Source organism: Trachypithecus francoisi, unplaced genomic scaffold, assembly GCF_009764315.1.
Source record: "Trachypithecus francoisi isolate TF-2019V2 unplaced genomic scaffold, Tfra_2.0 Lachesis_group5, whole genome shotgun sequence".
Lineage (NCBI taxonomy): Eukaryota > Metazoa > Chordata > Mammalia > Primates > Cercopithecidae > Trachypithecus > Trachypithecus francoisi.
In genome coordinates, this window is record NW_022681470.1 from 35,595,459 (window position 1) to 35,610,050 (window position 14,592).

The 14,592-nt window shown below is 36.1% G+C and overlaps 1 protein-coding gene across 2 annotated transcripts in view; it reads left to right on the forward strand.

The window, feature by feature from the left end:
* Positions 1 to 14,592, forward strand: part of RALGPS2 (Ral GEF with PH domain and SH3 binding motif 2) — a 187,337-nt gene that overhangs the window by 137,139 nt on the left and 35,606 nt on the right. For both annotated transcript variants that reach the window (XM_033200593.1, XM_033200592.1), the window contains exons 9-13: positions 4,799 to 4,936; positions 6,483 to 6,573; positions 11,127 to 11,194; positions 12,741 to 12,876; positions 13,951 to 14,102. In XM_033200593.1, coding sequence (XP_033056484.1) covers positions 4,799 to 4,936; positions 6,483 to 6,573; positions 11,127 to 11,194; positions 12,741 to 12,876; positions 13,951 to 14,102 — 585 coding nt within the window. The remainder of the gene's footprint in view (positions 1 to 4,798; positions 4,937 to 6,482; positions 6,574 to 11,126; positions 11,195 to 12,740; positions 12,877 to 13,950; positions 14,103 to 14,592) is intronic.

Genomic DNA, 14,592 nt, shown 5'->3' on the forward strand with positions numbered 1-14,592 from the left:
AAATATTTAAACGGATTACTAATCAAGGAAATAAAAATTAAGACACAGAGAGATACCATTTTATACAGAAGATTGACAAAATTGAGATTGATAATACCAATTGTTAGCACAAATGTGGATCAGCAGAAGCCTATATACCATCAGTGGGAATGTGAATTGATATAGCCTTGAAAAATAATGTGACACCATCTTGTAAAGTTGAATATTAATATACTTTAGCATTTGGCAGTTTTGCTCCTAGGTGTGTTTATATATCCTGAAGAAATTTTGTACATGTGTACTGGGAGATGTGTATAAGAATGTCTGTAGCAACATGGTTAGAGGTGGGATGGGAGTAATTCAAAAGTCTATCAAATAAAATGAATGAGTTAATTGTAAAATAGTCACACATTAGCTTGTTCTCATTATAAGGAATTACAGCAGCATTTAACAGCTTGGATAAGTCTTAGAAACAAAATAGAGCAACCACAGACGACCATATTTTTAAATTTTATTTAATAAATGCTAATAAGTCACTTAGTATGTACTAGACACTTTTCTTTTTTTTTTTGAGACGGAGTCTCGCTCTGTCACCCAGGCTGGAGTGCAGTGGCACGATCTCGGCTCACTACAAGCTCCGCCTCCCAGGTTCACACCATTCTCCTGCCTCAGCCTCCCGTACTAGACACTTTTCTGACATTACAAATACTATTATTTAATCCACATATACATTAAAATATGATTTTTAAAGCTCAAAAATAGGCAAAAGAAGGAATACAAACAGATGTCTGGGGAAAAAAATGAAGTTCAGAGTAGTGGTTACTTCTGGACAGGAAGCAAGGAGATGAAGTAGAGGAGGAACATACAGATAGATATAACAGTATTGATGATGTCGTAGTTCTTTTTTAAAGTAGTATTTACCCCAACATATTAAAATATTAACATGTAACCAATAAAGTTAATAGATATTTTACATTAATTTTTCATATTAACTCTTCAAAATCTTGTCTGTTTTATATTCAAATACATCTCAATTCAGAATAGACACACAAAACAGTAGTTACATGTGGCAAGTGGTTATCATATTGGACAGCACAGTCTAGTACAGGTGAGTTGTCATCTGAGTTTAATGATAGGATGGAAGAATGGCAAGAACTGGCACATTAGTACCCCGCTCAAATCCCACTTCTTCCTTGAGGCTTTCTCTGATCCCATCAGCAACGAATGACTTTTTTTGCACAGAATATTTATGAAACTCCTCTTTAAGCTTTTCTGTGCTACTTTTATATATCTTTTATTGCTGTCATTGATGTACCTGTGCCAACATCCCCATGCTATTTCTTCGAGGAATCTTTTAGCTCTCCTTAGGGATGTTATAGTCATAAGTTGACTGGTCTTTCACAAGTGTTTATTGTATTGTTTGATAACAACAGGTGTCATATGTGTTGACAATTTTTTCTTAGGAACGGGATCTCACCGTGTTGTCCAGACTGGTCTCAAACTCCTGGGCTCAAGCAGTCTGCCCACCTAGCCTTCTGAAGTACTGAGATTACAGGCGTGAGCCACCATTCCCAGCAATAATTTTTGTGAAATCACGATTCTCACACAAATATGAAATGAATATGTGTCAGATTTTTCATTTAAATTATTAAATTTATAAGGGAATCAAAAATATGTCAAGGGAGAATTCAAAGTAACACTCATATGCAATCAGGAATGCTGAAGTAAATTTACAAATAGTTACAAAATTGGTCAACGTAAGTCAACATTCATTAGATCCCACTGGACATAATTCTTTGGCATGTTTATGAACAATAATTTTTATTACCGGTTTTCAACAGCTGTGCAGAGTTGTGAAATAACTCAGAAGGACCAAACGGATGTACTGCAGACAGGATACCCAGTAATCTTTTTTTTTTTCCCCCAATCTCAAAATTTTTCACAATTTTCCTGACACATAAAAACTTTTATGTGTATCAAATATTACATTAAAAATAAAGTAAAGAATAAAATAAGTGTACTATTCTATGTTTCTCTTCCAAGGTGTGTGTTGAAGGGAGGACAAGGATGTTATCTTGAGGAGTGGGATCAGATTTGAAGGAAGAGTTGCTTAGATTTTGTTTTATAAGTAGGGGAGATTTAAACATGTATATTGGTCCGGGTGCAGTGACTCGTGCCTATAATCCTAGCACTTTGGGAGGCTGAGGCGGGTGGATCACTTGAGACCAGGAGTTCGAGACCAGCCTGGCCAACATGGTGAAACCCCGTCTCTACTAAAAATGCAAAAACTAACCGGGCATGGTTGCGCATGCCTGTAATCCCAGCTACTCGGGTAGCTGAGGCACAAGAATCACTTGAACCCAGAAGGTGGAGGTTGCACTGAGCCAAGATCGCGCCACTGCATTCCAGCCTTTGACAAAGCAAGACTCTGTCTTGGGGGGGGAAAAATGATTTTAAAAAAATGTGTATATTGACTCTGGGAAAGGAGCCAGTAGGGGTGAATGATAGTAGAGGCAACAGTGGTTGTCTGGAAGGAGGCAGCAATGATTGCATTCAAAATTACAGTTGAGATTTGGGAAGAAGACAGGGATTCTTCTTCCTCTGAGATTGGAGAAAGTGGGAAGAACCTCAGCTTCATTTGGAACCTCAGATTCATTTGGAGTCATAGGGAAATAAAGTTGAGGTTATCTAAAGAAAAAAAGTACGATAGGCGACTTAAAGAATACTGTAAATATTTACTGAGTAGAAAATGAATGATACTAGGATGAGTAAAAAGATTGCCATGCCAACCTTTTATGTTAAGCACCTATCGTCAAAACATTGCACAAGATTTTCTTTCTCTTGGAGTGCAAGATAGAGCAACTGCCTTAAATGAGTTTGCAGTCTTGAATAGATAAGATATAAATGTAAAAAAAAAACCTAAATAATGAGATTTTGAAGTCACAAAGGTCATGACGTGAATAGTATGCACAGATAATGTATGATTTTTTAACAGAATATAAGTAATTTTTTTTTAAATTGGGCTATAAGTGAAACATCTGAGATCCAGCTCTGCCACTAGCAGGTTGCATGGCATTAGACACGTCCCTTTACCATCTATATATTTCAGGTTCTTCATCTCTAAAAGGAGAGGATTAGACTAGACAGTGTCTGAATTCCTTTCTTGGAATCTGTGAGAAAACTAGAGAATCTTGACACCGAATTAGATAAGCAAAATATAAGATTTGGATAGGCAGAGATAAGTCTAGAAAACATTTAAGGTATAAGAAAAAGCTGAGTAAAAACAGGGTTTATTTAGAAGGCAGTGGGTATGTCATTTTGGTTGCATTTACCCTGAGAGATCGTGAACATGAAGTAATAGGGTAAAAGTAGGAAAGTATGTTTTTCTTTTCTCTCCAGCTATAGTTGTCTAATACGTTTCACATGTGCATTGTGAACTCTCCAGAAATAATCCTAAATAAGTGACCTTTCATGTTAAGGACTAGTACAACCAAATTTTAGAGGATGTGTTATTTTTGTTGGTGCAAAGAGCATGGAGGGTAAGAAATAGTTAACTTCAATTTGTAGTCACATGAACCATTTCAGAAATTCATTTGTTGATCTTTAAAATATAAAACATTTCTACCAGATTGAGATAATTTTCAAAATAGTTAAAACTCAAATGATAGTTATCAACCCAAGGCAAGAGGGTATAAAACAAATATTAAATAATTTCTCTATGTCAGGCAGTGGCTGGGCTGTTGGCTAAATTAATATCTTCAAGTTGTAACACACCTTGGAAAATGGATGCTTGTGTAGGTTTTAAATCTGAGGTTCTGAATTTAAAATAACTCTCCGTTATGAAACTAGTCAGAGGCAGAGCCAATTGAAGAACTCAGCTCCTTTCCATTAATTCCCATATGTGTTGGGGTTTCTAACTCTAGCCTCAAACTATACTTGAAAATGAAACCTGGCCGGGCGCGGTGGCTCAAGCCTGTAATCCCAGCACTTTGGGAGGCTGAGGCGGGCGGATCACAAGGTCAGGAGATCGAGATCCTCCTGGCTAACACGGTGAAACCCCGTCTCTACTAAAAATACAAAAAAACTAGCCGGGCGCGGTGGCGGGCGCCTGTAGTCCCAGCAGGAGGCTGAGGCGGGAGAATGGCGGGAACCCGGGAGGCGGAGCTTGCAGTGAGCCGAGATCGCGCCACTGCACTCCAGCCTGGGCGACACAGCGAGACTCCGTCTCAAAAAAAAAAAAAAAAAAGAAAAAAAGAAAATGAAACCAGACTGGGCGCGGTGGCTCAAGCCTGTAATCCCAGCACTTTGGGAGGCCGAGATGGGCGGATCACGAGGTCAAGAGATCGAGACCATCCTGGCTAACACGGTGAAACCCCATCTCTACTAAAAAAAATACAAAAAACTAGCCAGGGGAGGTGGCGGGCACCTGTAGTCCCAGCTACTGGAGAGGCTGAGGCAGGAGAATGGCGTAAACCCGGGAGGCGGAGCTTGCAGTGAGCTGAGATCCGGCCACTGCACTCCAGCCTGGGCAACAGAGCGAGACCCCTCTCAAAAAAAAAAAAAAAAGAAAATGAAATCACAAGAAGACATTTACAAAATAGCATATTATTACAAAAAATTGGTGTATGTCTGGCCCCAACTGTATGGAAAGCTAGACCCCAGTAACATATGTTACCAAGGCTTCAGTGTATTAATAGCAATATATTTTAAATGTGGCATACGTGGAATATATCTATAAACAACCTTTTTCCTCCTTTTCTTTGTCATAGTCTCCCAAGCTACAACTAAGAAGACATTTATTTATCTCATTTTGTTTCAGGTATCTATTTGTCAGATTTAACATACATCGATTCAGCATACCCATCAACTGGCAGCATTCTAGAAAATGAGCAGAGATCAAATTTAATGAATAATATCCTTCGAATAATTTCTGATTTACAACAGTCTTGTGAATATGGTAAGTTTCTGGGGGATAATGCCAAGCCATTAACATTGCTGTAATTCCAGTGATTTATTTACACACATTGATGATCACTTTTCACACAGCAGGGGACATCAATTTCTTATTTCCATTCTAACATAAAGGAAAATAATGCTTGTTTTATTTTGCCATTTAGTATGTAGCATCCTGTTTAAGATCTTGCTTTTAAGAATTTAAGTATTTAATATTTAAAATTTTTATTTTTATATTTCGCTTTTCTGCTATTTTACAGCAACTTTCTCACAGCACAAAGACACTATTTAATATTACTACCTCACAGCTATTTGGCCCTTTATAGTTGACAAAGTCTTTTTCTATTATCTCATTTGATCTCCCTGATCTATTTTTTTTTTTTTTTTTTTGAGACGGAGTCTGGCTCTGTCTCCCAGGCTGGAGTGCAGTGGCCGGATCTCAGCTCACTGCAAGCTCCGCCTCCCGGGTTTACGCCATTCTCCTGCCTCTGCCTCCGGAGTAGCTGGGACTACAGGCGCCTGCCACCTCGCCCGGCTAGTTTTTTGTATCTTTTAGTAGAGACGGGGGTTTCACCGTGTTAGCCAGGATGGTCTCGATCTCCTGACCTTGTGATCCGCCCGTCTCGGCCTCCCAAAGTGCTGGGATTACAGGCTTGAGCCACCGCGCCCGGCCTGATCTCCCTGATCTATTATGTAAATCGTTCTTACAGCTTTCAATTAGGGAAGTTTAGCTGAGACCCTTGAGCCTCGTGACAGTTGACCAACTTTCTTGAGTCAGATTATCGAATAAATAACCAATTTTCGCCCAACGTGTATTTTTTAGAATGACAAATATAGAAACAGCCACATAAGCCCAAATGATGAGAAAGGGCTTTTTTTTTTTTTTTTTTTTTAAATGTTTAGATACTTCCAGTTTGATAGGGAATAAAGTTAGGCTGTTAATACATAATTTTTATGGGTTAAAAAACTGAGTTTTACATTATATGATTACTTCAAGTGAATTTATCTTAAAACTAACTTTTACTTCATGCATCTATACTTTTTAGAAAACGTCAAAAACTTCCTAAAACTATCTGTGTGGAGATAGAATCTTATTGAAAGTTAAATCAAATAATTCTTTATTTTGTCCTTTTCTCAATATTTTAAACATAGCATCAAGTTGCGTTGTTAAATTAATCTTGCTGGAAACTTATAAGGGGCGGAGATAAACCACATTTATAAATGGGAACCAGGTTTCTTTAAAAGAAAAGTAACTGCCTTCACCTCTTCTGTTTCGTTTAGAATAGTTCCTGATCTTTTTCTATGAAATTTCTCAAATATATGGGACTTTATAATTGGAACTATTAAAAAGAATCTATACAAACAGTATGCAACTGTAATATTCTAAATTACCTTCAGTTTCAATTAACGTTTATCTCAGTAATGTCCTTATAGAGTTAATTTAAATTTTGCTGCCATGCGGCCTTAATTTGCCTTTATTTTCAGCTCAATTTTTAAAGTTCTGGTTAAGATGTGCTTTATCAGATAATTATTTATCACCTTTTGCCTAGATATTCCCATGTTGCCTCATGTCCAAAAATATCTGAACTCCGTTCAGTATATAGAAGAACTACAAAAATTTGTGGAAGACGATAATTACAAGTAGGTTGGATCTTCAAAAGTGGTTTGTATAACTTTGTCCTGTCCTCCACCTTTCTATCCCTATGTATTTAAACATCCAAATCCTGCATGCTACCATACAAAGGCCTAATCCAGTGGTAGGTTTACAGCAGTAAAGGTATTAACATATATTACTTTTTAGTCACTTGTTATGATTGAGCCAATATACAAATACCTCATCTGTTCTTTTTAATATTTTTATCTCTGTTTGTAGAGAGCTAACATTTGATAGTTCTAATTTAAATTTCTTCTTTTTCCCCATATTCAATCATTGAATCCTTACAGAATTTAACTTTTAATAGACAGAAAAATTAATGAAACTTTTTAAAATAGAAAAATTACTGTTTAATGCTAATTATTGACACATCATTGTTTGTTTTTAATTGTTTTTGCGGATTGGGAGACTATTGGTCCATCTTCTCTCTGGAGAAGAGACATTTCTCCAATGCAGCACCACACTTATCCTTTTCCCTATATTATAGCAAGTTCTTTATTAAAGATTTTTGAGGCCGGGCACAGTGGGATACAATGACTCATGCCTGTAATCCTAGCACTTTGGGAGGCCAAGGCGGGTGGATCACTTGAGGTCAGGAGTTCGAGACCAGCCTGGCCAATATAGTGAAACATTGTCTGTACTAAAAATACAAAATTAGCCAGGCATGGTGGTGCATGCCTGTAATCCCAGCTGCTTGGGAGGCTGAGGCAGGAAAATCACTAGAACCCAGGAGGCAGAGGTTGCAGTGAGCCGAGAGTGCACCATTGCACTCCAACCTGGGCAAAAAGAGCAAAACTCCATCTCAAAAAAAAAAAAAAAAAAAGATTGTTTGAAATCACTTTTAAAATAGCTGATATCCATTTTTATCTCATTTTTATCTCCTTATATCCACAGTACTTCCCAAAGATGGGAGAGGAAATTTTTTAATTATTAACCTTTTCATCTTTTATTGATAAACTTTACATCATAACTGCTGGATTTTTTTTTTTTTTAAGGTGGGAGGATAAAGAGCTTATTTCTCTTGAAGTTTGTCACTTTTCTTTTAGCTTCATTTGTTACTTTGTTAAAAAAGTTTACTTAGCTTTATTATCCCAGTTGTTCCCAAGCTTTCAAATTGAATTTTGCACTTTCACAAATATTTTTTCCAATAAAAGGTCATGTTTCAAAAATTTATCAAAGTAAAAGACTAGATTATTTTTCAGTGTTAATGCATTACATAGAAATTTTTTTATCTTCCTTTAGTAATGATTATTAACTTCCTTGTTCCAGATTTTGACAATTTAAAAAAATTTTTGTAGAACAGAATTAGTCCCAGTAAATGGCTGTAGAAATTCTGGAAAACATCTAGGAATAATTTTTCTAAATGCATCTAAAATTTGACTAATGTTTGAAAACGCGTTTATTGCCATCTTTTCTCTCACACCATAATGTCAACACTTTATATTTCTGTACCAATTTTTATTCTACAAAAAGTTTCTACATGGTTACTTACTTGAAAATGTATAAAGTCAATGAAAAAGCTTTTTAAGGCTGGAGTTGTTTCACAAATCTATTGCCCTAGGTTGTAAGTTTTTCAAGTTTGATGGTCTGTGTCTTATACTTACCACTATTTTTCCCTTCTCTCTAATTACTGACATAGAACTCATGCCTAGTAAGTACTTAAGTTTTGTCCAGTGAGGTGTAGAACAGATCTTAAAATTCAAAATGTGAGTAAGTAGCTATTAGATATTTATCTGGCTCAAGAAACTTACTGAATTTAAAAGAATTTAAAGTTTATTAGATTGAAGTAAAATCTAAGAAAATTTTGCACAATTTTTATAGAGGATGGCAAATTTTTTGTGACTACTGTAAAATTATAATACAGTATTTATTAAAGCTAGTTTTTACTTTGCTAAAAGGGTAGACTTAGCCAGTGAAGCCATGAAGTAGTTCTGACATTCTATAAACTGACATATCATATAGTACCTTCATTTTTGTAGGAAAACTGATACTATTATACTGATTTTTGTTTTCATGAGCAGTTAGAACCAGAGCAGCCCTTCCATTACATTGACAGATATTTACTGAGGTTTTGTTATAGGCCAGTTACTGTGCTAGTTGCTGGGATTATAAAAATAAGATACTGTTCTTGCTCTCAAGAAGCTCAGTCTCGTGTAAGATACATCCACAGAACAGATGATTATAAGACATTTCAAACAGTACCATAATAAAAATATGCCAAGGATACTATGGAAACATAGGTAAGTGGGGGACCTAACCCAGATTTACGTAGGAAAACTAAAAGAAAGGAAATACAAACAGCTTCAGGAGACAGCGTCATCTGAGGCTGAATCTTAACAGGTGAGTAGGAGTTAGTCTCACGTGAAGGGTGAGGAAAAGCATGCTGGGGAATGGAATGATCAAAGGAATGGGATGAGAAACAGTGTGTTTGCATGGGGAACAATGAGTCATTTGGTGTTATTGGGACATCATACGGGAGTAGAGAAGACATTGTTTTTCTTTTTCTTTTCCTTTTCCTTTTTTTTTTTTTTTTTTTGGAGACGGAATTTCACTCTGTTTCCCAGTTTGGAGGGCAGGGCAGTGGTGCGATCTCAGCTCACTGCAACCTCCACCCCACTGGGTTCAAGTGATTCTTCTGCCTCAGCCTCCCGAGTAGCTGGGATTACAGGTGCCCACCATCATGCCTGTCTAATTTGTGTATTTTTAGTAGAGATGGGGTTTCACCATGTTGGCCAGGCTGATCTTGAACTCCTGACCTCAGATGATCCACCCGCTTCGGCCTCCCAAAGTGGTAGGATTACAGGCGTGAGCCACCGCACCTGGCTGACAGATTGTTTTTCTAAAAATGCACTGTGTTTGTTGCATGAGCCTAATAATTTAGTGTGTTTGAAAAATAGAGCATTTTAAGATGTCATTAAAATTATTAGAAAAAATTAGAAGAAAACATTTTGTTAGAAAAAAATGCCTTTCATGATGAAAAATTTGTAAATAGAAATGGCATGTCACTTACAAAAGGTCTGTTTTGGGCAACTTGATCTACATAGGCTGCCAGTATAGCTATTACAAATTACATGTCTTTTGACCAGGATGAAAATTTTTCTGGTTTTTATTTTAATACTGAACATATCTTTTCTTAATGAATCAGCATCTCTCTTATTATGTGGTGCTTTGATGGTGTTGTAAGCAGCTGGCACTCAGACTAGCCTTCACTGCTTTTTAAAGATGCTTCTACTTTTTATATTGCTGTCAGTTTCTAGCTGCTACCAATAGCAGTGTAATTCGCCCAATAAGCTCCCTTTCTTTTCCTTTCTATGTTGGTGTCGTTGGGAAATGGTAGTTATTTCATTTACTACTTTTCTTTCATCTACTAGACTGTAAGCTTCAGAAGGACAGGAATACCGCATCTGCCGTATTCTCTGTTATATTCCAGTTCTGAGCACAGTGCCCAATACAGGTGTTCAGTAAATACTTGTCCAATGAATGAATGTAGTATAGTTTGTAGCCTAAATAATTAAACATTTTCATAAAAAGAGAAAAGAGTCTGGTTAATCATTTATCTATTCAACATATGCATTTTGTATTATCAAATAACTGGAATATAATTAATAACTTACAGTCGATTTGTTTATCATTATAAATGACATTTGTATTATGCAATTACTTTTAAAATTTTGGTAGAATACTAAACAGTTTTTATTAAATTTCAGACAGACTCAGCAATATTAGGCTTCATGTATCATATCAAAGCGTTTTCTACAACTACTTTAGTGTCCTATTTTCTGAAATAGCTTCCACTGATAGAAATCATAATCTCTTTCACTGTGAAACTCAGAACTGGATATATTATCCTAAATGGAACTTAAGTGTCAAATAGTAAACTCTGACTTAGGACAGGGACTTACTAGAAATTTTGCAAACAACCTTTTTATTTGTGTAGATCTTTCTTTTGAAGAGTTTTGTCAGCTGGTTTGTTAGATGGTTAGTTTTAAATAAGGTGTTTTTAGAAATAATTTGCATAATTTATTTAATAATACATATGAAAGTTTCTGAATCAAGTGTCAGGTATCAGGGTAAACTCTAAGTTGAATCATCATTTAGTCATTGATCAAGTATCTTTAAATGTGTTCCATGGTTTGGCAACTTTGGGATAATTGGGGAGATTTTTGTGTTTTTAAATACAACTTTTTAATATATTTTCCCTTCCTAATATTTCCTAGAATAACCATAAGATCAGCTTTGTATGAAAGAGATGAGACTTAACATCTTAATTAAAAATTGCCCTTGGCCAGGCTTGGTGGCTTATGCCTGTAATCCCAGCACTTTGGGAGGCCACGGTGGAAGGATCACTTGAGCCCAGGAGTTTGAGGCTTAAGTGAGATTCTCTGTCTCTTTAAAAGAAGAAGATTGCTCTTGAAGAAAAATATATAGGTCAGATTATTTCATAAAAATGTTTTTAGTTTTTTTGTGAGAAAATACACAACTTTAATCTTATTTTGTCAAATGTTAATCATTGTATGTATTTTGTCTTTTTAAAATTCAGGCTTTCATTAAAGATAGAACCAGGGACGAGCACCCCACGCTCTGCTGCTTCCAGAGAAGATTTAGTAGGTCAGTACATAGTTTTCTCTTGTTACCAAATCTAAATCAGATAACCTAATAAGGAAGACTATACTCCAAAGTAAATAAAAATTTCGTACTTCTTATACTGCATGTAAAATTTATTTTGATATTAAAGTCCTTTCTGGGTTTTTTGTTTTTGTTTTTTTTTTTAATTTAAAAGTTGCTGGCTGGGCTCCATGGCTCACACCTGTAATCCCAGCTCTTTGGGAGGCGAAGGTAGGCGGATCATGAGGTCAGGAGATCGAGACCATCCTGGCTAACATGGTGAAACCCCGCCTCTACTAAAAAAACACAAAAAAAATTTTTTTAAATTAGCCGGGCGTGGTGGCAGACGCCTGTAGTACCAGCTGCTTAGGAGACGGAGGCAAGAGAATGGTGTGAACCCAGGAGGCAGAGTTTGCAATGAGCCGACATCGTGCCACTGCACTCCAGCCTGGGCAACAGAGCAAGACTCCATCCCAAAAAAAAAAAAAAAAAAGTTACTATAGTTTGTCAGTAGTGTACAAACAAATATGCTAGCTAGTCAAGGAAAATAGATAGATGCAACAGATGGAAAATAATAGATAAGTAGTTATGAATATTCATTTTTAATTAAGAATGCACTGTCCTGGGCAATGAAGGTTGATTACACTAGAAACTGCTGTGGTCTAATGGGAAAGTCTGCTAATTTGAATAATTATAGAAGTCAATTTTAGTGACATAATTTTTTCAAATGTTCACTTTAATATAAAAATCATAGTTCCTTACTTTACCTGTTACATTATAATGGGGATATTATGCATATACCACAAGTAATTTTTTAAAAAACATAAAATTGTCATTATTTAAGAAATCCCTGATAGGTGCCTTTTTTAAATTCCCAATATAGGCCTTCGCACTAAGTTTCATGTATATTCTGAAAATATTTGACAGCTAATCTAATAAGATGTGAAGAAGTGAAGAAACAAACCATGATAATATCTATGGGGAAGAATATTCTAAGCAGAAAAAACACTGCAGTTTAAATTTCTTAAATTTGCCTTTTCTTTTTATTCTTAAAGTGCTGTTTTGTTCTTTCATAATATTCTATTATTTATTCCCATAAGCCTGAACAGTGTCGGTATAGATTTAATTTCTAATTTGAGTGTTTGACCTACCTGACACATTCTTTATCTAAGAGGAAGTTGAAACTAGGAGTAAAGAAGTAATGTATAAAATTAAAAGAGCGGTGAACCTAGGACTAGGAAGACCTGGGTGTTTAGTCCAGGTTTTGTCTGTGATGTGAAAGCTGGTCTGTTCTAATTCTGCTTCTTCCTATGTAAATGGAGAAAATATTTACACTGCCTCTACTTAGTATAAGTAAGATAAAAGTTAATGGATTTTGTATGGTTTGGGATTTTGTGTTTTAGGACTTAGAATATATTTCTCATCTTCAAGTCAATGAAATAGAACTAACATCAATACTATCTCAAAATTTGAACCACATTTAGTATTTTATATCGGGGATTGAAAAATAAAGTAATTGTTTGAAAATCTCTTTAAATTTAACCCTTAGGTCCTGAAGTAGGAGCATCTCCACAGAGTGGACGAAAAAGTGTGGCAGCTGAAGGAGCCTTGCTCCCACAGACACCACCGTCCCCTCGGAATCTGATTCCACATGGACATAGGAAGTGCCATAGCTTGGGTTATAAGTCAGCATTTTTAATTTTATCTTTCAAATTTTTAAGTCGTTTATAATTGAATTTATTGTCTATTTATTAGTTCAGTAGAAAATGGTACCCTTGAATAGTTTTCTTTATTCTTAATAGCCGTTTTCTGATTCAGTAAAATGTCTTGTTTGTCTAAAAGCTTTTATTTCTTACTTTACCTGAATTTGGAAATGGGATTTTGTCAACAATGCATTTATATTTGGGGACGATACATGAACATTACAGAGGGCCATCATAAGTAAAATCAGGATAGCAATATGTCTGTTTTAAAAAATTATAACCTGGCAGGGCGCGGTGGCTCAAGCCTGTAATCCCAGCACTTTGGGAGGCCAAGACGGGTGGATCATGAGGTCAGGAGATCGAGACCATCCTGGCTAACACGGTGAAACCCCGTCTCTACTAAAAAATACAAAAAAAAAACTAGCTGGGCGAGGTGGTGGGCGCCTGTAGTCCCAGCTACTCGGGAGGCTGAGGCAGGAGAATGGGCGTGAACCCGGGAGGCAGAGCTTGCAGTGAGCTGAGATCCGGCTACAGCACTCCAGCCTGGGCGACAGAGCGAGACTCCGTCTCAAAAAAAAAAAAAAAATTATAACCTTTATATCAAGACAGTCATTGTCTTAACCAAAATAAGTCAAAAGTAACAGCTGTAAAAATTATTTTCTTTATTCCTAAATATAAAGAAAACTGACTTTTTGTTTAGCTTCATTAGTTTTGCAGTATATTGTTTTTTCAAAATGGGGACACATGTTCACTTTTGCCATGATTTCTCTGGAAATTTAATAACTGTTTTCCAAAAGTGAATGTGGAAACAATTTTTTTAATGGCCATGAGGCTCAAAATGAAATTATTTTAAAATATGTTCTAATTATATACATAGATATGGCCAGGTTTCCTAAAACATATTCCCTGAACTGTTCATTTGAGGCTTTTATGGTAAGATCTGAGTATGACAGTTAGCAGGTAAATCTTTTATGTCCTAAATCTTTATATAAAGAGCAGTTTTTAAATTAGTAACAATAATAAAAGGTACGAACTTTTTTTTCTCTTTGTTTCCAGTTTCATTCATAAAATGAACACAGCAGAATTTAAGAGTGCAACGTTTCCAAATGCAGGGCCAAGACATCTGTTAGATGATAGCGTCATGGAGCCCCATGCGCCATCTCGAGGCCAAGCTGAAAGTTCTACTCTTTCTAGTGGAATATCAATAGGTGAGAAATACTTCTCTGAGAGGGTTGTAATTTAACATTAAATAAAAATGTTAACAAAACTTGACTGGAAAAAAACCGCACCACACAGAGAAAATTTGGTTAGAAAACAAAGTAGCAGTTAAATACAGGATGAAGTTAATAATTTGTAATGGTTTTGAAAGTGCTTGCTGTTTTTAACTCCAGAAGGGGAAGCATTTGAAGAAGGTGGAAAAAGAACATGTGGGCTGGTTGAATTAGTTAACTGCATGTGATTTGGATATGGGGAGGAGGAAGAGTGTGGAGTTAGGGATGACTTCAGGTTATTTGGGTTAAACAAGCATAATAGTTAGATGATGATGCTATTACCAAGGTAGAGAAGACAGAGTAATCTGTGGGCAGTGAAGTGTTTGTGAAGGGGGACTGAATTTGGGGAATCATTTCTGTTTTGGACATGTTTAGTCCCTATGGAGATGTCAGGTAGGTTGTTGAATATATGAATCTGGAGCTCAGA